Raw genomic sequence first — 27303 nt, forward strand, 5'->3', positions numbered from 1 at the left:
ATATGATGTTGATAATAATGTAAATTAGTTCAGCCATTGTGGAAAGTAGTTTGGCAACTTCTCAAAGAACCTAAAACAGAACTGCCATTTGACCGAGCAATCCCATTTTTGGATGTATACCCAAAGGAATATAAAGCATTCTACCATAAAAACACATGTATGCATATGTTCATCATAGCACTATATATATTTAGGATCATTAACTCTACTTGTTGCATTGATCCTTTTACCATTATGTAATGCCCTTCTTTGTCTCTTTTGATCTTTGTTGGTTTAAAGTCTGTTTTATCGGAGACTAGGATTGCAACCTTTGCTTTTTTTGCTCTCCATTTGCTTGGTAAATCTTCTTCCATCCAATTTTGAGCCTATTTGTGTCCTTGAACGTGAGATGGATTTCCTGAATACAGCACACCAATGGGTTTTGACCTTTTATCCAATTTGCCAGTCTGTGTCTTTTGATTGGGGCCTTTAGCCCATTTACATTTAAGGTTGATATTGTTATGTGTGAATTTGATCCTGCCATTTTGATGCTAGCTGGCTGTTTTGCCCATTAGTTGACACAGTTTCTTCATTGTGTCACTGCTCTTTACCATTTGGTACATTTTTGGAGTGGCTGGTACTGGTTGTTCCTTTCTATGTTTAGTGCTTCTTTCAGGAGCTCTTGTAAGGCAGGTCTAGAGTGAAAAGAAATGAACAAAGCCTCCAAGTACTATGGGATTATGTGAAAAGACCTAATCTATGTTTGACAGGTGTACCTGAATGTGACAGAGAGAAGGAATCCAAGCTGGAAAACAATCTTCAGGATCTTGTTCTTTTTTTATGCCTAAGTAGTATTCCATGGTGTACATACACCACATTTTCTTTATCCAGTCTACCATTTTCTTTATTCCATGTCTTTGCTATTGTGAATAGTGCTATGATGAACATATGCATACATGTGTCTTTATGGTAGAATGCTTTATATTCCTTTGGATATACATCCAAAAATGGGATTGCTGGGTCAAATGGCAGTTCTGTTTTAAGTTCTTTGAGAAGTTGCCAAACTACCTTCCACAATGGCTGAACTAATTTATATTATTATCAACATTGTATAAGTGTTTCCTTTTCTCTGCAACCTCACCAGTATCTGTAATTTTTGGATTTTTTAGTAGTAGCCATTCTGATTGCTGTGATGCAGTATCTCATTGTGGTTTTGATATGTCTTTCTCTATTAGTAATGCTTGCTATTTTTTCATATGCTTGTTGGTCACATGTTTGTGTTCTTTTGAAAAATGTCTCTATATGTCTTTTGTCTACTTTTGAATGGGGTTTGTTTTTGGCTTGTTGATTTATTTAAGTTCCTTATAGATTATGGATATTAGACCTTTGTCAGGTATATAGTTTGCAAATATTTTCAGCCATTCTATAGATTGTCTGTTTTTTCAGTTATTTCCTTTGCTGTGCAGAATCTCTTTAGTTTACTTAGATCTCGTTTGTCAATTTTTGTTTTTGTTGCAATTGCTTTTGGTATCATCACGAAACCTTTGCTGGGGCCTATGTCCAGAATGGTATTCCCTAGGTTTTCTTCTAGGGTTTTTATATTTTGAGGGTTTTGCATTCTTTTTTCATTCAGTATTTTATTTTATTTTTTCATTACACTTTAAGCTCTGGGGTACATGTGCAGATCGTGCAGGATTGTTACATAGGTATAAACATGCCATAGTGGTTTGCTGCATCCATCCCCCTGTCACCTACATTAGGTATTTTTCCTAATGTTATCCCTCCCCAATCCCCCCATTCCCTGCTATCTCTCCCCATCCCCCCCACCCCCCAACAGGCCCCGGTGTGTGATATTCCCCTCCATGTGTCCATGTGTTCTCATTGTTCAACAGCCACTTATCAGTGAGAACATGCGGTGTTCCATTTTCTGTTCTTGTGTCAGTTTGCTGAGAATGATGGATTCCAGATTCATCCATGTCTCTGCAAAGGACATAAACTCATCCTTTTTTATGATTGCATGGTATTCGATGGTGTATATTTGCCACATTTTCTTTATACAGTTTATCATTGATGGACATTTGGGTTGGTTCCAAGTCTTTGCTATTGTAGACAGTGCCACAATGAACATATGTGTGCATGGGTCTTTATAATTGAACGATTTATAATCCTTTGGGTATATACCCAGTAATGGGATTGCTGGGTCAAATGATATTTCTATTTCTGGATCCTTGAGGAATCACCACACTGTCTTCCACAATGGTTGAACTACTTTACACTCCCACCAACAGTGTAAAAGCATTCCTATTTCTCCACATCCTCTCCAGCATTTGTTGTCTCCTGATTTTTTAATGGTTGCCATTCTAACTGGCGTGAGATGGTATCTCAATATGGTTTTGATTTGCATTTCTCTAATGATTAGAGATGATGAGCATTTTTTCATATGTTTGTTGGCTGCATAAATGTCTTCTTTTGAAAAGTGTTCATATCCTTTGCCCACTTTTGAATAGGTTTGTTTGTTTTTTCTTGTAAATCTGTTTAACTTCTTTGTAGATTCTGGATATTAGCTCTTTGTCAGATGGGTAGATTGCAAAAATTTTTTCCCATTTTGTTGGTTGCCGGTTCACTCTAATGATAGTTTCTTTTGCTGTGCAGGCTCTTAAGTTTAATTAGTTCCCATTTGTCTATTTTGGCTTTTGTTGCCATTGCTTTTGGTGTTTTAGTCATGAAGTCCTTGCTTATGCCTAGGTCCTGATTGGTATTGCCTAGGATTTCTTCTAGGGTTTTTATGCTGTTAGGTCTTATGTTTAAATCTTTAATCCATCTGGAGTTAATCTCTGTATAAGATGTGAGGAAGAGGTCCAGTTTCAGCTTTCTGCATATCGCTAGCCAGATTTCCCAACACCATTTATTAAACAGGGAATCCTTTCCCCATTGCTTGTTTTTCTCAGGCTTGTCAAAGATCAGATGGCTTTAGATATATGGTGTTACTTTCAAGGCCTTTGTTATGTTCCATTGGTCTATATCTCTGTTTTGGTACCAGTACCTTCCTGTTTTGATACCAGTACCTTCCTGTTTTGATTACTGTAGCCTTGTAGTATAGTTTGAAGTCAGGTAGCATGATGCCTCCAGCTTTGTTGTTGTTGTTGTTGTTGTTTTTTTAATTAGGATTGTCTTGTCTATGCAGGCTCTTTTTTGGTTCCATATGAAACTTAAGGTGGTTTTTTCCAGTTCTGTGAAGAAGGTCAATGGTAGCTTGATGGGGATAGCATTCAATCTGTAAATTACTTTGGGCAGTATGGCCATTTTCATGATATTGATTCTTCCTAACCATGAGCATGGAATGTTTTTTTCATCTGTTTGTGTCCTCTCTTATTTCCTTGAGCAGTGGTTTCTAGTTCTTGAAGAGATTCTTCACATCTCTTGTTAGTTATATTTCTAGGTATTTTATTCTCTTTGTAGCAATTGTGAATGAGAGTTTGCTTATGGTTTGCTCTCTTTTTGTCAGTTATTGGTGTATTAGGAATGCTTGTGATTTTTGTACATTGATTTTATATTCTTAAGTTCGCTGAATTTGCTTATCAGCTTAAGGAGATTTTGGACTGAGATGATTGGTTTTCTAAATGTGCAGTCATGTCATCTACAAATAGAGACAATTTGACTTCCTCTTTTCCTAATTGAATAACTTTAATTTTTTTCTTGCCTGATTCCTCTGGCCATTACTTCTAATACTATGTTGAATAGGAGTGGTGAGAAAGGGCATACTTGTCTAGTGCCAGTTTTTAAAGGGAATGCTTCCAGTTTTTCCCCATTCAGTATGATATTGGCTGTGGGTTTGTCATAAATAGCTTTTATTATTTTGTGTTACATTCCATTGATACATAGTTTCTTAGAGTTTTTAGCATAAAGGGCTCTTGGATTTTGTTGAAGACCTTCTCTGCATCTATTGAGATAATCATGTGGTTTTTGTCTTTGGTTCTGTTTATGTGATGGATTATGTTTATAGACTTGCATATGTTGAACCAGCCTTGCATCCCTGGGATGAAACCACTTGATCATGATGGATAAGCTTTTTGATGTGCTGTTGGATTCAGTTTGACAGTATTTTATTGAAGATACTCATATCAGTGTTCATCATGGATATTGGCCTAAAATTTTCTTTTTTAGTTGTGTCTATGCCAGGTTTTTGATATCAGAAATATGTTGGTCTCATAAAATGAGTTAGGGAGGACTCCTTCTTTTTGTATTTCTTGGAATAGTTTCAGAAGGAATGGTACCAGCTCCTCTTTGTAACTCTCGTAGAATTCGGCGGTGAACCCATCTGGTCCTGGACTTTTTTTGGTTGGTAGGCTATTAATTGCTGCCTCAACTTCAGACCTTGTTATTGGTCTGTTCAGGGATTCAACTTCTTTCTGGTTTAGTCTTGGGAGGATGTAAGTGTCCAGTAATTTATGCATTTCTTCTAGATTTACTGATTTATGTGCATAGAGGTGTTGGTAGTAATCTCTGTTGGTAGTTTGTATTTCTGTGGAATCAGTGGTGATATCCCCTTAATCATTTTTTATTGCATCTATTTGATTCTTCTCTCTTTTCTATTGTATTAGTCTGACTGGCAGTCTATCTATTTTGTTGATATTTCCAAAAACTGGCTCCTGGATTCATTGATTTTTTGAAGGGTTTTTTGTGTCTCTATCTCCTGCAGTTCTGCTCTGATCTTAGTTGTTTCTTCTGAATTTGTTTGATGTTACTCCTCTAGTTCTTTTAATTGTGATGATAGGGTGTCAATTTAGATCTTTCCTTATTTCTCATGTGGACATTCAGAGCTATAAATTTCCATCTAGACACTGCTTTAAATGTGTCCCAGAGATTCTGGTATGTTGTGTCTTCATTCTCATTGGTTTTAAAGAACATCTTTATTTCTTCCTTCATTTCACTGTTTATCCAGTAGTCACTCAGGAGCAGGTTGTTCAGTTTCCATGTAGTTGTGTGGTTTTAAGTGAGTTTATTAATCCTGAGTTCTAACTTGATTGCACTGTGGTCTGAGAGACTGGTTGTTATGATTTCCATTCTTTTGCATTTTCTGAGGAGTGTTTTACTTCCAATTATGTGGTCAATTTTAGAGTAAGTGTGATGTGGTGCTGAGAAGAATGTATATTCTGTGAATTTGGAGTGGAGAGTTCTGTAGATATCTATTAGGTCTGCTTAGTCCAGATCTGAGTTCAGGTCCTGCATATCTTTGTTAATTTTCTGTCTTGTTGATCTGTCTAATATTGACAACGGAGTGGTAACATCTCGCACTATTACTGTGTGTGAGTCTAAGTCTCTTTGTAGGTCATTAAGAACTTGCTTTATGTATCTAAGTGCTCCTGTATTGGGTGTGTATATATTTAGGATAGTTAGCTCTTCTTGTTGCATTGGTCCGTTTACCATTATGTAATGCCCCTTCTTTGTCTCTTTTGATCTTTGTTGGTTTAAAGTCTGTTATATCGAAGACTAGGGCTGAAACCCCTGCTTTCTTTGCTCTCCATTTGCTTGGTAAATCTTCCTCTATCCCTTTATTTTGTGCCTATGTGTTTCTTTGCACATGAGGTGGGTCTCCTGATACAGCACAGCTGTGGGTCTTGACTCTTTATCTAATTTGCCAGTCTGTGTCTTTAGATTGGGGCATTCAGCCCTCTTCCATTTAAGGTTAATATTGTTATGTGGGAATTTGATCCTGCCGTTATTATGCTAGCTGGTTGTTTTGCCTGTTAGTTGATGCAGTTTCTTTATTGTGTCAATGGTCTTTACCATTTGGTACATTTTTGCAGTGGTTGGTACTGGTGGTTCCTTTCCATGTTTAGTACTTCCCTCAGGAGTTCTTGTAAGGCAAGCCTGGTGGTGACAAAATCTCTCTGCAATTGCTTGTCTGTGAAGGATTTTATTCCTCCTTCACTTACAAAGCTTAGTTTGGCTGGATATGAAATTCTGGGTTGAAAGTTCTTTTTGTAAAGGATGTTGAATATTAGCCCCCACACTCTTCTGGCTTGTAGGGTTTCTGCCAAGAGATCTGCTGTGAGTCTGATGGGTTTCCCTTTGTGTGAACCCAACCTTTCTCTCTGGCTGCCCTTAGCATTTTTTCCTTCATTTCAACACTGGAGAATCTGACAATTATGTGCCTTGGGGTTGCTCTTCTTGTGGAATATCTTTGTAGTATTCTCTGTATTTCCTGGATTTGCATGTTGGCCTGCCTTGCTAGATTAAGAAAGTTATCCTGGATAATACCCTGAAGAGTGTTTTCCAACTAGGTTTCATTCTCCCTGTCACATTCAGGTACACCAATGAAGTGTAGATTAGGTCTTTTCACATAATCTTGTATTTCTTGGAGGCTTTGTTCATGTCTTCACACTTTTTTCTCTAATCTTGTCTTCTCGTTTTATTTCATTGAGTTGATCTTCAGTCACTGATATTCTTTCTTCTGCTTGATCAGTTTGGCTACTGAAACTTGTATATGCTTCATGAAGTTCTCGTACTGTATTTTTCAGCTCCATCAAGTCAATTATGTTCTTCTCTAAGCTGTTTATTCTAGTTAGCATTTCATCTAACCTTTTTTCAAGGTTCTTAGTTTCTTTGCACTGGGTTAGAATATGCTCCTTTAGCTCAGAGAAGTTTGTTATTACCCACCTTCTGAAGCCTGCTTCTGTCAGTTCATCAAACTCATTCTCCATCCAATTTTGTTCCGTTGCTAGTGAGAAGTTGTGATCCCTTGGTGGAGAAGAGGCACTGTAGTTTTTGGTGATTTCAGCCATTTTGTGCTAGTCTCTTCCCATCTTCAGGGATTTATCTACCTTTGGTCTTTGAAGTTGGCGCCTTTAGGATGAGGTCTCTGAGTGGACATCCTTTCTGTTGATGTTGAAGCTATTTCTTTCTGTTTGTTAGTTTTACTTCTAACAGTCAGGCCCCTCTGCTGCAGGACTGCTGGAGGTCCACTCCAGATGCTGCTTGTCTGGGAATCACCCATGGAGGCTGCAGAACAGGAAGGATTGTTGCCTGTTCCTTCCTCTGGTAGCTTCGTCCCAGAAGGGTACCCGCCAGTTGTCAGTCAGAGCTCTCCTGTATGAGGTGTCTCTTAGGATATATGGGAGTCAGAAGGCCACTTGAAGGCAGTCTGTCCCTTATCAGAGCTCAAGTGCCATACTGGGAGCTCCATTGCTCCCTTCAGAGCTTCTGGGCAGGGACATTTAAGTCTACTGAAGTGGAACTCACAACTGCCCCTTTTCCCAGCTGTTCTGTCTTGGGAAGGTGGGCTTTATTTTTAAGTCCCTGACAGGCTGCTGCCTTTTTTTCAGAGATGCCCTGTCCAGCAAGGAGGGAGTCTAGTCGCAGTCTGTGTGCAGAGGCCTTGCTAAGCTGCCATGGGTGCTGACTGGTCGCTGTGTAAACTTCCTTGTGATTTTGTTTACACAGGCAAGGTCAGAACTGCCTCATTAATGGTGGATGCCTCTCCCCACACTGAGCTCAACCATCCCAGGTCGAGCTCAAACTGCTATGCTGGCTGTGAAAATCTCATGCCAGTGGGTCTCAGTTTGCTGGTCTTTGTGGGGGTGGGACCCACCGAGCCAGATCACTTGGCTCCCTGCCTTCAGCCTCCCTTTTTTCAGGGGGAATGGGTGTGTCTGTCTTGCAGATGCTCCAGGTGCCTGCTAAAACAGCCCTCCAGTTTTGTGCTGGAAACCCATGGCACTGGCTCAAATGGCCACACACTTTTGTGCTAGAAACCCACAGCACTGGTGTTGTTGCCACCAGCAGGAACCTCCTGGTCTGTGGGCTCTAAAGATTATGGGAAAAGCACAGTATCTGAGCTGGAGTGCCAGAATGTCTGGAAAAGTCCCTGATGGCCTCCCTTGGGTAGGAGGGTGGAGTTCTCTGTTCCCTGGCACTTCCTGGGTGAGGCAACACCCCACCCTACCTCAGTTTGCCCTCCTTGGGCTACACCCACTCTCCAACCAGTCCTATTGAGATGAACCTGGTACCACAGTTGGAAATGCAGAGATCACTTTCCTTAGGCATCACTCTCAGTGGGAACTGTGCTCCGGAACTGTTCCTATTCGGCCATCTTGGTGGAAGTCAGGTTTTGCATTTAAATGTTTAATCCATCTTCAGTTGATTTGTGTACATGCTGAAAGGAAAGGGTCCAGTTTCAATCTCTGCATATAACTGGCCAGTTATCCAGCATTATTTATTAAACAGTCTTTTCCTCATTGCTTGTTTTTGTCAACTTTGTCAAAGATTAGTTGGTTGTAGGTAAAAGGCTTTATGCTGAGGTTTTCTATTCTGTTCCATCGATCTATGTGTCTTTTTTTTTAACCAGTACCATATTGTTTTGGTTCCTGTAGCTTTGTAGTATAATTTAAAGTCAGGTAATGTGATGCCTCTGGCTTTATTCTTTTTAGCTAGGATTGCTTTGACTATTGGGCCTCTTTTTTGCTTCCATATGAATTTTACAATTGTTTTTTCTAATTCTGTGAAAAATTACATTGATAATTTGATAAGTATTACATTGAATGTGTAGATTATTTTGGGCAGTATGGTCATCTTAACAATATTGATTCTTCTAATTCATAAGCATGGAATGTTTTTCCATTTGCATTATCTGTCATTTCTTTCATCAGTGTTTTATAGTTCTACTTATAAAGCTATTTCACCTCCTTTATTAAATGTATTCCTAGGTTTCTGTGTGTACATGTGGCCATAATAGGCTGTTTTAACCTGATAACAATTTAACTTTCTTGCATAAAAAATCTCCACACTTTTACTCCACATATCACCCCCACACAGATTCTAAATTTTCAATGTCACACACATCTTTTTATATTGCATATTTCTTAACAAATTATTGTACCAGTATTATTTTTAATAATTGTATCTTTTAAACTTCATTCTAAATCAAAAGCGATTTACATATTACCATGAAAATATTAGACTACTCCAAATTTGACTATGTACTTACTTTTACCAGTGAGTTTTATACTTCCACATGTTTTTATGTTACTAATTAGCCCACTTTGCTTTCAGCTAAACAACTCCCTTTAGCAGCTCTTGCAAGATAGGTCTATTGGTGAGGACTGGTTAATTTTAATTTAACAAAGTACAAAAAGTTCATTGGTAGAGTTTCAGATTTCATATTTCCACTAACCTTTAAGAAACTATCATTTGAGTTTTAGTGTATTGTTAAACAGAAATGTTCACAATTATGTTAAAAGTTTATTAAAATATTCCTTCTTTTCCTCACTATTTATCTGTGTGAGGCCAGGCTTTATTCATTTACTTCAATCAAAACAGCACATTGTAATAGATTTAATTCAGAAGTAGTTATAAAAATACAGCCATCTTCAAGTCGGACATTGAAGAGATTTGTGAAAATGTAAAACAGTGTCACTTTTCTCACTCTAATTTTTGTTGTTTGGGAAACTACAATAATTTTTATGAAAATGTATTATTTATTTTAACAAATCAATTCATTATTTTTATTTTAAAAAATAGGATTTAAAATTTTTTCATTTCAATTTCTGATACAGTAAATAGTGATAGGTATAACCCAACTAAACCAAAATCTTTAGGATTCTCTAATTTTTAAGAGTGTAAAGTAGTCCTAAAACAAAATAGTGAAACAACCTAGAAAAAACAAAGATATAAATCCAAATGTTAACATTCATCGATTCAGTTACCATCATTTCATCTCTAAAAGCCCATGGCATATAGTTACATCTCACTGAGGCACCACTTTGAAACTCCCACCCTGCGCCAGGTACTCGTGAGCATGTAACTTTGTTAACTGTTCAGAGCTGTATCCCAACATGGCTTTGTTGCCCTTTTCATGGCACCTCTGCTAAATCTCATTAGGTACTCCAAAGAAGTCAGTGAACTTTTTCTTTATACCTTTTATTCATCATATTTATAAGTTTGGTAATTTGCAAAGGTCTTGGACAAAGACCAGGGACTTATCTGTAATAATTAATTTATCTCTTGAAGAAACAAACAATATAATTGGTTATGGAGCACAGGCATCATAAGCAGAAAAAAGGTTTATAAGTAAAGGGGGAACACCTGGTGTGTAGTGCTTGTATCAGGAATTCATGTTACTATTTGGCAATATGAACTTTTAGCAGTGTGCCTTTTTTGTTTGTTTGTTTGTTTGTTTGTTGAGGCAGGGTCTTGCTCTGTCCCCAGGCTGGAGTGCAGTGACCCAATCTCAGCTTACTGCAACCTCCACCTCCAGAGTTCAAGCGATTATATGCCTAAGACTCCTGAGTAGCTGGAATTAGTCGCACACCACCACACCCAGCTAATACAGCTAATTTTTGTATTTTTAGTAGAGATGGGGTTTTACCATGTTGGCCAGGCTGGTCTCGAACTCCTGATCTCAGTTGATCCACCAACCTCGGCCTCCCAAAGTTCTGGGATAACAGGCATGAGCCTCTGCGCTCAGCCGCCCTTTTTATTAAATACATTTTGCATGACCATGTAGTTGTTTACAACTATTTATCTAGTAAACCAATAACTTACAGTTTTTTAAAAAAGACTTAATGGGTAGCATGGAATTATTCATGATATCTGTGCCATACCTTGAGCACCCACTGGATACTGGATATTGTGCTGGACTTTGGAGATAAAAAATAATGAGTTCTCTTGGAAAATTTACAATGTAACATAGAAAGCTTTGTGTAACTAAATTTGCACAGTGAAATATAATTAATAATGGAGGGAGGCCGAGGCGGGTGGATCACGAGGTCAAGAGATCGAGACCATCCTGGTCAACATGGTGAAACCCTGTCTCTACTAAAAATACAAAAAATTAGCTGGACATGGTGGCGCGTGCCTGTAATCCCAGCTACTCAGGAGGCTGAGGCAGGAGAATTGCCTGAACCCAGGAGGCGGAGGTTGCGGTGAGCCGAGATCGCGCCATTGCACTCCAGCCTGGGTAACAAGAGCGAAACTCCGTCTCAAAATAATAATAATAATAATAATAATAATAATAATAATAATAATAATAATAATGGAAGAAGTGTATTATTTGGCAGAGTACAGTGGGGAAAAGTACCAGCAAAGACTTAGAACATCAGCTCAATACTCACACTTAGACTTGGATGAGAAACTGGCATCCTGAACACGCAGATGACAGGGTTAGGTATGATAGGAGCCAAGTGGGTAGGAGCTACTCGAAATCTGAGTTTGGTTTGGCTGTTGTGGAGGGTTGAGGGAATATGGAGAGAGGACCACACTTGCATCACCGAGGGCCCTTTTTTGATTCAATTATTAGTGAAATCATTTAAGAAATTGTATTGGTGACAATAACAGAGAAATAAGGGCTTTGAGGATGCAAACATAGGCTTTAAAAAAACCTTAAGCAAAATAATAAAATAAGCTCAGTATTCAGTATCCTACTTTAAAGAAAGCATTTTAAGCATGCAAATATCCCATATATTCAGAGGCTCCTATAAAAAATACAAACAAACCCTGTCATATAGACATGGGGCAAAAAAGGTACTTTGTGAGTAGAAGCTAATTGAGGTAAAAGTAAAACTTGTTTTAGAAGCTGAAGGCCCAGCTGCTGACTTCATAAAACAAATTATGAAACTTCTATTTATGTGAAAATCCATGCTGTTGAACAAATGAGTGTTTCAAGTTTTCTATAAACAGGAACAAGGTGTTCTACCAAAAAAGATGTATGAAAAGCACGTTGAATATCTGCTTTGAGTATTTGACTTGGAGGAAAATACTAGTTGAGTCTACCTCTTTGATAGCAATATGTATTAAAAGTCTAACAGTCTCACTGTACCCTTCCCTGAGAAGGTAAAGGAATATCCTGACTTTAAGGGTTGTGAGACCTAAATGTTTCTTAGCAAAGGACTCCAGTGACTTTTCTTTGCAGGTTTTAAGTAGCAAACTATTTTGTGGTGGCTTTAAGCCTTACAGAACAAGCAGATTAGGTATATAGTTGCTTTTATTAAAACTATTTGAAAGTTCACTAAAGGCAATTATGATTTTTCTAGGACCTTTTCCAACTCTGTGATTAAATGAATGACCACCCAGAATTTCCATTGAACACTGATATACAACTTGCTATGGCTACAATTTATTTTGGTGTGGAAACATGTTTGTTTTTTCTGTTCTTATGTCTCCCTTCATACAAAAGTGTAATATCCCAGATATGTAGGCAACATATCTGTAGTCTTCTTTATAGTTCTACCATTCAGAATAATTCTAATATTCTTTAATTTTATTAAATATCTAGAAGACTAATGAACAGTTATAGCTGCATTTCTTTAAGCAAGTCTATCATATCATTGGGTTTATACCAAACTAAATTTGTGAACTATTATCCATTTTTAAAAATAATTCTTTACATAATTATTTGCCTCGATCTTTCTTTAAATAGAAAACAATGCATTTTAAAACATTACCTACTTTATAAAAATCCATTCTTTAATGTTTATTGCATTGAGCTGTTGACTCTTAAGCCAATATGCCTTTATATTTTGTCTTGAAAGATGGACCCTATATTGTCAACATCAGTTCCACTGTACTCATTGAGAGTGGATAAGGAATATGAAGTGCGTGTGAGATCCAAACAACGAAAATATGAAAATTATGGCGAATTCAGCGAGGTGCTGTATGTAAAACTTCCTCAGATGAGCCAATTTACATGTGAAGAAGGTAAAAGAAATAAAAGACTAAAATAGCAACTAACCCGGCTTTTGTCAATATAGCAGTTGATTCATCCCAGCACTGGTAGCGTGTTGTTTAAATCAAAATATATTAGCATCAGGTATCAGGGTGAGAGACCTTGAGCTCACTATCTGTAACAGATATTGTTCATTGCAAAAGCAGAAAGAAAATTTAGTTTCCAAATTTTTCATTCAGGAAAAGTCCTGGGACAGGTGGAAGTTCAGAGACAGGAATATGGTGGCAATCTCTGGATGATAGAATTCAAATGATTCTTTTCTTTATATATTTTTATATTTCTAAAATTTTCTATAGTAAGTTTGTTTTGAATTTATAATCAGGAAAACGCTGTTCTAATGGTTAGGGAAGAAAGTGTGTATCTATATGGGTAAATAGATAAGTGGCGTCTAAGAGGAAACCTAATATTGAGTCAGCATAGGTAGTCAACAGCAGGTGCATACAGTTTTAGAAAGCGGAGTGTGGATTTTACCTAGAGGAATGCCTAACAAGTAGTGTGCTAGTGATACTCAAAGGAGACGTAGAACATCTGAAAACCCTGTGTAGGAGAACAACAACAATGATTAATGTTTTTTAAAATTGTCCTATGAATTTAGAATAAAAGGATTAAAACTTTTAGATACAGAAATAAAACTGATTAATAATGGCAGAAAGTATAGAGTATTATCACTCTCAAATGGGAATTGGCTCTCTTCTATCTTCATTGAAAGCAGAAAGATTACAGGGCTATATGTTTGTTAACCTAACAACCATAAGCTACATAGAAAATAAATTTATATTCCTGCATTTACTATACAGGTAGAATCTCATGATACTAAATAGCACCAGGATGAAAATTTCTATGGCACCATTTTCTCTAAACTCTAGTTAAATAACTTCTTGTTTCCAAACTATTTGATTTAATGCAATTCTGGTCTTAAAAGTACAATTGCTATACACTCTTAAGCTTAGTGTAGTGGCATTTAATTCACTTAAGATATATTTTTTAAACTAGCTTTTCCTTCCGTTATTAACAAAAAAATAAGCTCTTTGTTATTTTCATGAATATGTCACTGATAGAAAATTATAGATACTACAAGATAAAAAAATGATATTTTCTCCTCCACCAATTCTTCAAAATGCTTATAATATCTCCCTAGGAGATTTTAATAACTTTTTAAATGAGAAAAGACTATAAAGTCCTACTTTTTAAAAGGCAATATTAAAGTAAATTCCATCTCTCATTTTTATGAAAAAGTAGTTAACCTCTGCCTCTGTGGTAGGAATGCTGGGAACCAACTGCAAAGTAGCTGGGAGGTACTCACTCTTAAGGACTGAAATAGAAGTTTTACAAACGGGTTCCCCCAAGTCTGATATAAAGTATACTAAAACCTGAAGAGGGCAGCCTCAGTAATGATCTTTCTGTCAATTGTATGTATATAATATACATGAGATACATTTATCATATTTTAATAATTTAATTTATTAATATAAATGTATATTTATAGCTGTAAAATATATGTTCTTTGTGTCTAAGAAGTTTCTGTCATGATTTATAAATGAAAACTCTGCCTTCATCTTTTGATAAATCTTCATTCTGGAGGCTAAGAAAATCACCACACTTAGAAAAAATATATAAACCAAGTGGGCATTATTTATGTAGTGTGTTAATAAACAACACCTTTTACCAGGAGCTGAAATGTTTATGATACTCCCTTGACACATGATATGCTTAAAGCAGATTGTTTGTTTTCATAAAACACGTGTTGATTTTGAACTATATGCTGTTTCTTTCTTTTGAAGTGTGTTTTTTTTTAATATGAAGAGATTTGAAAAGTAGAGATGTTCTTAGAACAGAATAAAAGTAAGTTTTTTCATTCTGTTTCAATGGTTATCAAGAGAAATCACTGACTTTATTAGGAATACAAATTAGGAATTTTTTGTGAAAAGGGAAAGGGAAATGTAAACTGTGCTTCAACTATTCATAATTCTAAGCGTGAAATATTCTTGTGTGTTTCAGATTTCTACTTTCCATGGCTCTTAATTATTATCTTTGGAATATCTGGGCTAACAGTGATGCTATTTGTATTTTTATTTTCTAAACAGCAAAGGTAGGTATGAAGTAGTATTCTCTGGTAGTTTTTGCCAGTTGTTTAGATTTCCATGTGTGTTTCTCTTTGTTATTTGATATTTTCTTTTGTAAATTATGAGTGGAAATTTTAATTAACCTACTAAACTTTTATCTCTGGTTATATATTTACCATTTATATGAAACTCAATTTGTTGTATTTATCATAGACAACTTGGAGGTTTAGATTCTATCTGGAGACTTGTACAGAACATTAAGATGCTTAGGCTACTGACTATGCATACCTTGTGATGTGTACCTCTTTATCCTATAGCTACCTCTTTCCCTCAAGTCCTCAACAAGTTGACCCATTCATTCCAGGACTTCAGAGTATCACTGAGCCTTTGGCTGAGTCTGATGCAGTCCTTATATACAGTCAATTTTTTTTTCCTTGAGATGGAGTCTTACTCTGTTGTGAATTTATTTTAAAAGGTTTTAATTTGTTTTGTGACATAGTACAGCATTTGTAAACTTCAAAATAGAATTTTATTAGGAAGAAGAATTCTTGGGATGCTAGAGTGTAAAAGTGTAACTGAATGCAGAAAGGGTCATTTTCAGTAGAGTTTCATGTCCAATTTTATAATATAAACTAATGGGAAAGTAAAATTCATTCTGCAGAATTCCATTTTGCATCTAACTTTCTGGCAACATTTCTATTTTACAAAAAAGCAGTTATCATAAATCACAACACAATTTTCTATTGTTTCAGGAAAATAAATAAATGTATTTTTAGAATTTTAAGTAATTTGTATATTTAAGTAAGGTCAACAACAAAAGAGCAAAATTATTTTGCTGATTAATTTGAGTTCATTAATCTGTATATTTGGTGGGATAATTTATACATAACTTCAGTAGATAAACTCACAAGGTACATAAAGTAATTAGCTCTTAATATTAGCTGTGAATTTCTAGCCATTGTGAAGGCCAAGTTAATTTGTTATGTTGTCTAGTTATATTAGCTAACAATATTAGGAAAAAAAATCATCATCTCGAAAAGTAGGATTTCCAAGAAAACATACTACTTCTAATAGAGTGATTTTTATAAATAATGAAATTCTTAACTGTAATGTTTAGTCAAAATCACCAAATTCTAAAATTGATCTGAAATCTTTATTGCTCTCCCGAATTTCCTGCACTAAATTGAATTCTCTGTAGGAAAGAATTAACTTTTTTCTTTCATTTGCCCATAAAAACCCTTATCATTGTCTAAATTTGCATGTTCTACTGAAAGTAGGAAATAATATCAAATATTTGTCAGCAAGTATGGACAGAACATGTAGTTCCAGCAATTAAAATAGTACTGACAAGAAGAGATCTTGTCTAGAACTCTAGGGCTAGAAAGCGGCTTCAGGTCCTACCTGCCGTTGAAATCTTGCAAGTCCACAGTTCATTATCCAAGCCACTTCACCCTGCTTTAATCCAGTTAATTAAGAGTCAACTCTAGCAAAAATTATAATTTTATGTGTATTTGATACAAAATCACAAACATAGTTTCAAGACAGGTTATTATTATACTGATTCCTACCATACAACCCACCCAGCCTTTGAGCTGCTACCAGTTGAGAAAAGAAAGAACTGAATCAGCCTAAAACAGAACTTCCAAGCCAAAAACCAAACAGCCTACAGATTCATATTTTGTTATTTTATTTTAATTAGTTTTTATTTTAGAGTGAAGATTTTCCTACAGTGTTTGCAAAATAGAGAATTTTCACACAAAAATCCAGACTTGAGAATTATCTTTTAAAAAATGAAAGACGTAGTGAAACTGGACAAGGCAGCATATACTGCAGCGGACAACCAGCTGTCCTATTTGGGATGGGCACACATTCTTCAATTTGCCACCATCCTCATTCCTCCTAATGACTTTGCAACTGGCCTGCTTCATTTATCTGCATGACCTGCTTGGGCCCCTTAGATTTATGGTCTGCTAGCGCACTACAACCCCTAGAAAAGCAATAACACATGCCTGAATGCATCATCCTATTCAAAAAGGAGAAGCACAAAGTCAAACATCAACTATTTGGAAAGCTTTGCTTCCTGTAATTAGAGTTATGTTCCATTTGTTTATGTTTTTGAGAATTTGAAACATAGATTTAGACATGGAGAATTAAAAAAAAAAAGCAGCACAATGCAGAGAACCTGGATTTTGGAGTCAGGTTCTCTGGGTTTGAGCCCCAACTATGCAGACTATGAGCACATGATTGGAATACATTCCTTGATTTTCTAAGTTTTTGCACAGATGTATCATCTGCCTCCCTGGGAGTCATAAGGATTAAGTGAAATGTTTAGTGCAGGGGTCACAAACTTGTTTTATAGAGTCAGAGTACATTTTTAGGCTTTTCAAGTCATACAATCTCTGTCACAACTACTCAACTCTGCCACCGTGGCATGAAAGTAGTCATAGACAATAAATATGTAAATGAATGAACATGCTTGTGTTCTCATAAAACTTTATCTACACAAATAGGTGACAGTCCAGATTGGCCCACAGGCCTTAATTTAGTGACCCATAGTTTAGTGCAAAGTATATCCCACAGTGTCTGATTTATCAGGAGCACTAAAAAATGATGGTAGTTATTATAAATAATTTGTATTGCTTATTTCTGTATCTGTAATTCATCAGTAACAATTTTCTTTAACACTTGCCCCACTGAGTAGTAGAGGCTGCTTAATGCAATTTATAAAATGGAATTTTGCTTATTCCTTGGATTAGATAAAATGGCAAGTGGAAATATTCAGAGAATGTATTCCTTATGGAATGGATTAGACTGACCATTCACACTGAGTGGAATAGCAACTGATATCCAACAGTCACGTTACCATCTCTCTGTAACAGTGTCATCTCTGAATACTCAGGAGTTTTTCTTTAATTAAGTGAATTGTTTGGAATAGATAATCTCTGAGTCTTTTTCCAGTGCTACAATTTGATTAAAAAAAAAATAAACTCCAGGCCAGATACAGTGGCTTATAGCATATAAATCCAACACGTTGGGAGGATGGGGCGGGAGGATTGCTCTGAGGCCAGGAGTTCCAGACAGCTTGGGCAATAACTTGAGCAAGACTCCGTTACAAAAAGTAAAACAATAAAAATTAGCACACCCTGTAGTCCTAGCTACTTAGGAGGCTGACACAGGAAGATCACTTGGCCCAGGGGTTTGAAGCTGCAGTGAATTTTGATTGTACCACTGGACTCCAGCCTGGGCAATAAAGTAAGAACCTGTTTCAAAAAGTCAAAAAACAATTAAAAACACAGTAAACTCCAGTTACACTATTAATTGTTCGAAATAGAGAAATGATTTATTCAGTTTCATGACCAAAAAATAATTTAAAGATTTGGAACCAAAAATGTAAATGCATCCTAGGATTGTATATATAAACCCATACTGATTAGTTAGAGATAGTTCAAATTTAGTCTGTCCAACCTGAAATGAATTCTGCTGTAACACCCTGGTTAATAAGATCATCTTAGATAATTTCTTAATTAATGTGAACTATATGGCTGACCTACCCAAGTCTACCCTTTTTTAAGGGTGCAAAAATCTTGGCTCCATGACTCTTTTTTCTTCCTTTTTTTCTGTACAAATTACTGATGAGATGTACACTAGAATTGCCCTCCTTATAGCTGACATGGAAATCAGCTTCAGATGAAATTAAATTTCTTACTTTCAAATACTAAATCTGACTGTCAATAAAAAGCATTAAGAACAAAAAGACTGTGGGAAAACCACATTTTCTTTTAATAGATGTCAGATGAGGGCTTTTGGGGTTTTTTAACTGTTGCTATTTTCTTTCCTTCTATAATTTTTCTTCCTAAATTACTGTCTAGTATTTCCTTCTGTTTCTCATACTCCAATTATATAAAGTACAAGAATACTTGGAATGCGTAATAGTATTGCCAATATTTTATTTCTATCTTTTGCTATAAGCGAAAATATGTAGCTTTAAGATGTCAAAACCAAAATTTTATTTGTTTTCAAGGATTAAAATGCTGATTCTGCCCCCAGTTCCAGTTCCAAAGATTAAAGGAATTGATCCAGATCTCCTCAAGGTAATTAATAATTTTATCTAAATTGTAGATAGTACTAATTAACACCTGGAGAATGCTGCTATATGTTAAAGGTTTTCTGTATCATATATATATATATGTCATATCATATATATATATATATCACATATATACATATCACATATATATATATATCACATTCAATTTTCTTGTATCTCATCTGGAGAAAATTTTTTAAAATAGTATATCTCATAAAAATAAGAAAATGTCATATGTATTTAAATTTTATATAATTTATGTTTTGTTTATATGTTTTTGTTACTGTTGTTTTTATTGTAACTATATCTCTGAACATTATTTGCTAAGTCATTTAATTATTATGAGTTGCTTTTCATAGATCTTCATTTTCTTTCTATTTTCTAGGAAGGAAAATTAGAGGAGGTGAACACAATCTTAGCCATTCATGATAGCTATAAACCTGAATTCCACAGTGATGACTCTTGGGTTGAATTTATTGAGCTAGATATTGAGGACCCAGATGAAAAGACTGAGGGATCAGACACAGACAGACTTCTAAGCAGTGACCATAAGAAATCACATAGTAACCTAGGGGTGAAGGATGGCGACTCTGGACGTACCAGCTGTTACAAACCTGACATGCTGGAGACTGATTTCAATGCCAATGACATACATGATGGTACCTCAGAGGTTGTTCAGCCACAGAGGTTAAAAGGGGAAGCAGATCTCTTGTGCCTTGACCAGAAGAATCAAAATAACTCACCTTATCATGATGCTTGCCCTGCTATTCGTCAGCCCAGTGTTATCCAAGCAGAGAAAAACAAACCACAACCACTTCTTACTGATGGAGCTGAGTCAACTCATCAAGCTGCCCATATTCAGCTAAGCAATCCAAGTTCACTGGCAAACATTGACTTTTATGCCCAGGTGAGCGACATTACACCAGCAGGGAGTGTGGTCCTTTCACCGGGCCAAAAGAATAAGGCAGGGATTTCCCAGTGTGACATGCATCCAGAAATGATCTCACTCTGCCAAGCAAACTTCATTATGGACAATGCCTACTTCTGCGAGGCAGATGCCAAAAAGTGCATCCCTGTGGCTCCTCACATCAAGGTTGAATCACACACAGAGCCAAGCTTTAACCAAGAGGACATTTATATCACCACAGAGAGCCTTACCACTACTGCTGGGAGGCCTGGGACAGCAGAACATGTTCCAGGTTCTGAGATGCCTGTCCCAGATTATACCTCCATTCATATAATACAGTCCCCACAGGGCCTCATACTCAATGCGACTGCCTTGTCCTTGCCTGACAAAGAGTTTCTCTCATCGTGTGGCTATGTGAGCACAGACCAACTGAACAAAATCATGCCTTAAGACTTTCTTTGATTTCCCAAGAGCTACGTATTTAATGGCAAAGAATTGGCTGGGGCATGAACACTTAAACCAAAACAATGTTTAAACCTTTTTGTGGGGGTGACAGGGTGGGGTGTGGAGTCTAATTGCCTTTTCCCAAAATGTTGAAATATGATTAAAAAAATAAGAAGAATGCTTAATCTGATAGATATTCCTATTGTACATTGTAAATATTTTTAAAAATTATGTCAGACCGTTTAGTGGCAGTGATTGATTGTCTTATTGTGGGTGTTAATTTTGTGATACTAAGCATTGAATGGCTATGGTTTTAATGTATAGTAAATCCCGCTTTTTGAAAAAGCGAAAAAATCAGGTGGCTTTTGCAGTTCAGGAAAATTGAATGCAAACCATAGAACAGGCTAATTTTTTTTTTTGTTTTTTAAATAAAACGCTTTTTTATTTAAAAATTAAATTAAAACTCTAAGTGAGAAATTAAAACTATAAGCAAGAAGGCAAAAATAGTTTGGATATGTAAAGCATTTATTTTGACATAAAATTGATAAAGGTATTTTTAATAATTTAGACTTCGAGCATGGCTATTTTATATTACACTACACACTGTGAACTGCAGTTGGTGTGACCCCTCTAAGGAGTATAGCAACTACAGTCCAAAGCTGGTTTAATGCTTTGGCCAGTGCACCTAAAGAAAAACAAACTAGATTTTTACAAAGCCCTTTTATACCTCCCCAGACTCCTTAAATAATTCTAAAATGATTGTAAAATTTTGCATTATCAGAACATAATTGTTTTATGTGAATTTTTAATCAAATATTTGTTAATTTGGAAAACTTTAAAGTGTTTGCACAGATCAACTTACTGTGCACCAAAAAAAGTAAAAGCAAAAAAAAAAAAAAAAAACCTTTCTTCACCAAATTTTGGTTCATGCCAAAAAAATACATCCTAAGAGAAGTAGAATCATAGTTGGTTCATACTTAACAAGGCGCTTAAGTGCTGTGGTTGCACGTGGAATGAGTTTTTTAGTGCGTGCAGATGGTGAGAGATAAGATCTTTATCCTCTGCAGCAGAATCTGTTCACACCCAACTTGGTTTTGTTACATAATTATCTAGGAAGGGAATAAGGTACAAGAAGCATTTTGTAAATTGAAGCAGATCAGTTTGGGTAACGAAACAAAGACTTCAAGAAATAGGTTTTTGTTTCATGGCCTATAACCAGACACATACTCATTTTTCATGGTAATGAACAGATCATAAATAGAAAAAACAAGGTTTTCAGTTCCCACAGATAACTCAAAATTATTTAAAACAGTAAAAGAAACTCTCTTTCTCAGTAAACCTTTTATAGCATGTATTTAAAATAGCAAAAGAATAAGTTTCATCATTTTTTACTTCCTCTTTGAGTGGATTGGCCTCAAAGCAGGCATTCGAAAGAAAAAGAAGGGGCCTGAGCAATTTACAAATTATTTTGCAATCCCTTCATATCCTAACATCATTCTTAAGAGCATTGGGATAGCTCCTGAAAAGGTTTATGAAAAAGAAGAATCTCATCTCAGTGAAGAATACTTCTCATTTTTAAAAAAGTTTAAAAACTTTGAAGTTAGCTTTAACTTAAATAGTATTTCCCATTTATCTCAGACCTTTTTTAGGAGGCAAGCTTAATGCTGATAATTTTAAATTCCCTCTTTCCTGCAGGAAGGATTATGAAAATCTAGAATTGAGTGTTTAAATTTCAACATGTTATTTGTAATAGTTGTTTAATAGATTTTCTGCTACTTTGCTGCTATGATTTTCTCCAAGAGCTGCATAATTTAGTTTCATATAAAGTATCATCAGTGTAGAACCTAATTCAATTCAAAGCTGTGTGTTTGGGAGACTATCTTACTATTTCACAACAGGCTGACAACATTTCTATAGCCAAAAATAGCTAAATACCTCAATCAGTCTCAGAATGTCATTTTGGTACTTTGGTGGCCACACAAGCTATTATTCACTAGTATGACTAGTTGTGTCTGGCAGTTTATATTTAACTCTCTTTATGTCTGTGGATTTTTTCCTTCAAAGTTTAATAAATGTATTTTCTTGGATTCCTGATAGTGTGCTTCTGTTATCAAACACCAACATAAAGATTATGTAAAACAGACTGTATATTGTGAATTCTCAATGTAAGGAGGACTTAGCACCATTGGATCAAATACATTAGCATTGGTTATGGAGATTTTTATGTGCTGGGATGTAGAGAGGGAGATGCACCTCCCTACCCCTCTTTTTTTGAGGAGACAAAGCCCAACTCAGAAATATCCTGCTGGCTTGGCCCTCCCCTTAGGCTCTAATTCCCCATGTGCAAAGGTTCATAGAGCCATGTGTCTGATGCATCATAGAAAATCAATGACATAGGTGTGGGATGAGGGAGAGTGATATGTGAGCATTATCTTTACATTTTCAGCTTGAGCATGTTGTCTGGAAAGAAGAAAAGCAGCTCTCCCTCTGCCATTCATCCATTGGCCCAAGTCAGTTTATTGGACTAGCTGCTTGTTATCATGGAAATCAGCTAATAGGTCAGGCTTGGGAGGAAGGCCGATTAGGTAGGTTGTGTAGGAGCTTGAGAGAGCCATGAAGCATAGATTCCTACAGCAGGAGGCAGGCTGCAGGTGAGGTAGCTACTGAACCCTAGGCTTCTTAGCAGGCACTAGATTCTGAGTTGTAGGAATCGAGTGATGACATTGATAAACCTACTAAACGATGTATTCCTTCAGCAAGTCGAATGCAAAGTGCCACCACTTTTTATAATACTCAAGGGTGACATTAAAAAAAAAATGTCTTCACCTGCTGCCTTCTGCCCTATGAGCAGCCATTACCTAAAAGAACCATGGAGTGAAGCTTCAGGGCTTCTTTATATGAGATACTTAAGGTATGAGGAGTAAAGGGAAAAGAAAGCCTGCCTACTTCCATGGATTGAAATGACATAATTCTATTTCAGAAGATTAATGATGTATTGAAAACCATCCAATCAGTGATCATTGCTTCTGAACCATGCTTAATGGTGTTTATCATACTACTTTGGTAGCTCACCTAGCAAACGACTAGAATAGATTTGCCAGTATGTACTCTGGGGAATGCCTATCTCTAAAATGTCCTTGAATCAATAATTTTGTGGTTGAATAAATTTGGAAAACACCTCATACTACACTCCCTTCTGGGAGAGTCATAGTGACATTTTAAAGTGTCTACAGTTTAAAGAAATCCATTTAAATTTAATATATTATTTTTGAATTAATAATGAGAAATAGTGAAAGAATACCCAGTATTATATTATTAACACTTGGGGAAAAATTAAGAAGAGTAACACACCTGCCACAAAATGAAGTTATATTAAATTTCAGATGAACTTGAATTTGAACAAAACCTTTTATATAATGTCATTAAATTTTTACTCGCAATAAAACTTCCTAAAAATTAAATGCAAAGGAGCTGCATGATTAAAATAACCACAGATGATTTTCAACTCATCTCAGGTATGACACTTTTCATGAAGTATGGATGTCTTAGAGCATTCATTATCTTCTCTATAATGGTGATTTTTGTATGCTTGCTGAAACAAGATTTAACTTTAGGCCTGGCGTGGTGGCTCACGCCTGTAATCCCAGCACTCTGGGTGGCCAAGGTGGGCGGATCACTAGGTCAAGAGATCAGGACCATCCTGGCCAACTTGGTGAAACCCCGTCTCTAATAAAAAGTACAAAAATTAGCTGGGCATGGTGGCACACGACTGTGGTCCCAGCTACTCAGGATGCTGAGGCAGAAGAATTGCTTGAACCCAGGAGGCGGAGGTTGCAGTTAGCCAAGATTGGGCCACTGCCCTCCAGCCTGGCTACACAGCAAGACTCCATCTCAAAAAAAAAAAAAAAATTAACTTTTTCCCTTTTTCAGCCCAAAGAATGATTGACATATGGAATGTACCAATATTAACAAATTCTGACTCTTATTTAGGACACCCATTTTTCTATGAAATCTGAGCTTATAACACCAAGAAATGCTTATATCACTTCTCATCGGAGGAGCATATGTTGCTGTGAAATTACAGAATAATACTTATCTGTTATTATCTGAACAAAAATAACTTGCTTCTAATGCTGCTTAAGTTAAAAAAAAAAAAAAACCTTCGAATATAATAGATTTTTTTCACAATAGTCCCAGGAAGCAGTCTTCATAGAAATATATAGAAATCAATTTCCTGTTGATCCCTTTTTAAAAAAGAATCTCTTCAGAATTGTTCTGTGGGCATTAAGAGATATTAGCAGCATTTTCAATAAGGATAAAATAATTTTTGAAGAAACTGTACTCGCTTGGGCTTTGACAATGGTACTGTAGTCAAAAATTCAAAGTAGAAAGATTTTTATTATTACTTTTCCTTTAATGCTACTGTATAATAAAAATAACTTGCATAGGGTTCTGACTTTATAAAGTACTTTCAAATGTGTTATTTCATTTAAACTTAGAAATCTGTCTTGTAGGCTTGTCAGATTTTATTCTTAACATCTTATTGGGGAAAAAAACCAAGGCTCATAAAACCTAAGAGATTTTCCCAGTTAATAAACTAGTGAGTGATGAAGCCAAGTTGACTAGTCCAGAGTTCCCAAAACAATGCAACCTATAACATTACTGGATGGGGGAAAAGCTTTGGATCCTATTCACAGTGTGAAGAAAAGGGAAAGTTAATTGTTTTTGCAATAACTATTATTCAGAGAAAATCTTGAGTAATCTTTGATAATAATAATTCTTTGAACACTTTGGTAGAATTCAAAGAATCACTACTTGAGTAATCTTTGATAATAATAATTCTTTGAACACTTTGGTAGAATTCAAAGAATCACCTGCCAAAGATGAAAGCTTCTTCTCTGATAAACATAACCAGGTAGTAAATGTCTAACAACCAGTTGTGGAGTGGAGGGTCTATGTTGAGAAGTGCTGAGTGTATAATTGCTGAGAAATGCTGAGTATATGATGGAATACATTGCTTGCTAGGAAGAACGATGGTAAGGAAAACTTAGCCACCCCACACCAGTAGAAAACTACTTGGGGCATTCTAAAGCAGCAGGACAATATACAAATATCATACACTGGTTAAAACGATTTTTTTAATATATATATTTTTTATTGCATTTTAGGTTCTGGGGTACATGTAAAGAATATGCAGGATTGTTGCATAGGTACATACATGGCAATGTGGTTTGCTGCCTCCATCCCCATCACCTATATCTGGTATTTTTCCCCATGTTATCCCTCCCCAACTCCCTACCCCCCTGTCCCTCCTCTAGTCCCCCCCCACCACAGACCTCAGTGTGTGATGTTCCCCTCCCTGTGTCCATGTGTTCTCATTGTTCAACACCCGCCTATGAGTGAGAACATGCGGTGCTTGATTCTCTGTTCCTGTGTCAGTTTGCTGAGAATGATGGTTTCCAGGTTCATCCATGTCCCTACAATGGACACAAACTCATCGTTCTTTATGGCTGCACAGTATTCCATGGTGTATATGTGCAACATTTTCCCTGTCCAGTCTATCATCGATGGGCATTTGGGTTGGTTCCAAGTCTTTCCTATTGTAAACAGTGCCACAATGAACATATGTGTGCATGTGTCCTTATAATAGAACAAAATTTATAACCCTTTGGGTATATACCCAGTAATGGCATTGCTGGGTCAAATGGGATTTCTATTTCTAGGTCCTTGAGGAATCGCCACACTGTCTTCCACAATGGTTGAACTAATTTACACTCCCACCAACAGTGTAAAAGTGTTCCTATTTCTCCACATCCTCTTCAGCATCTGTTGTCTCCAGATTTTTTAATTATCACCATTCTAACTGGCCTGAGATGGTATCTCAATGTAGTTTTGATTTGCATTTCTCTAATGACCAGTGATGATGAACATTTTTTCATGTTTGTTGGCCTCATATATGTCTTCTTTTGAAAAGTGTCTGTTCATATCCTTTGCCCACTTTTGAATGGATTTGTTTGCTTTTTTCTTGTAAATCTGTTTTAGTTCTTTATAGATTTTGGATATAAGTCCTTTGTCAGATGGGTAGATTGCAAAAATTTTTTCCCATTCTGTTGGTTGCAGGTTCACTCTAACGATTGTTGCTTTTGCTGTGCAGAAGCTCTGGAGTTTAATTAGATCCCATTTTTTAAGCACAGACATCTGACCCTGCCCCCGTGGCTCCCTCGTGGAGAATACTTTTTAGTTTGTCTGTGATCAGTGGTAAGCAGGCATCAGCTGCCTACTTGGTATATTTTTGTGTTATGAGAAAATACAGAACATCTGTTTGTTAATAATAATCACCTGTTCAGAGAGAATAAATCTGTGGGTCAGACTCTGTTCGAGGCCTTCAGCTCAGAATGCTGTCAGCCCCTGAGGCTCTCAGCTCAGAAGGCTGTTAGCTCTGCAGATAGACTCACTTCGCTTTTCTGTCTAGGTATCTGCTTCTCAGTGCCTTCAGCACTGCCTGGGTGGGGGTCTCTACGGCCAAGCTGATCTTGGTAAGTAACGCCCAGATGTGGGGACTCGAACCCGGAATGAAGGGTCATCTGAGTGATGGAGAAAGGAGATGCTAAGCTAAAGGTATCCGGAGTACTCTTTTAAAAATCCCCAGGGCAAGTTGGGGGATCTCAGAATGAGCCCAGGAATTTTTGAAAGTCTCCCAGGTGAGTTAGGGGGAGCCCAGAAGTAGCCTGAGAACTCTTGAAAAAATCTCCCAGGGTAAGTTGGGGAGCTCAGAATTAGACTGAGAACTCTTGAAAAAATCTCCCAGAGTGAGCTGGAGTAGCTCGGTAGGTAGTATTATGGTAACACAGGACAGAGATCAAGCAAACACAAGGCTTATTTGGTGTGGTTTGTTTGGGCTTTAGTGTGTTTTGCCTTAGAGACAGACATTGAGGAAGAAGATTCAGGAGCGGAAAGGGAGTATGAAGAAGTATGCAGAAAAATTATAGAGCAAAAGGATGAAAATGAGGAAAAATGAAATGAGGAAAAGGTGTACCCATCAGCCCCACCTCATTATCTTGTTGAGGGATGGCTAGATCCTCCTGATACTTCTCCATTAAAG

At 36.5% G+C, this 27303-nt stretch overlaps 1 protein-coding gene across 2 annotated transcripts in view; it reads left to right on the forward strand.

Moving 5' to 3' along the window:
* Positions 1–22288, forward strand: part of GHR (growth hormone receptor) — a 302533-nt gene extending 280245 nt beyond the window's left edge. For both annotated transcript variants that reach the window (XM_012433845.2, XM_012433844.3), the window contains exons 7-10: positions 12507–12672; positions 14699–14789; positions 18785–18854; positions 19236–22288. In XM_012433845.2, coding sequence (XP_012289268.1) covers positions 12507–12672; positions 14699–14789; positions 18785–18854; positions 19236–20207 — 1299 coding nt within the window. In that variant the 3' untranslated portion in view covers positions 20208–22288. The remainder of the gene's footprint in view (positions 1–12506; positions 12673–14698; positions 14790–18784; positions 18855–19235) is intronic.
* Positions 22289–27303: the final 5015 nt, after the last annotated feature.

The sequence above is a fragment of the Aotus nancymaae genome, unplaced genomic scaffold, assembly GCF_030222135.1.
Source record: "Aotus nancymaae isolate 86718 unplaced genomic scaffold, 86718_ANA_hifiasm-v0.15.2.pri h1tg000014l, whole genome shotgun sequence".
Taxonomy (NCBI): Eukaryota; Metazoa; Chordata; class Mammalia; order Primates; family Aotidae; genus Aotus; species Aotus nancymaae.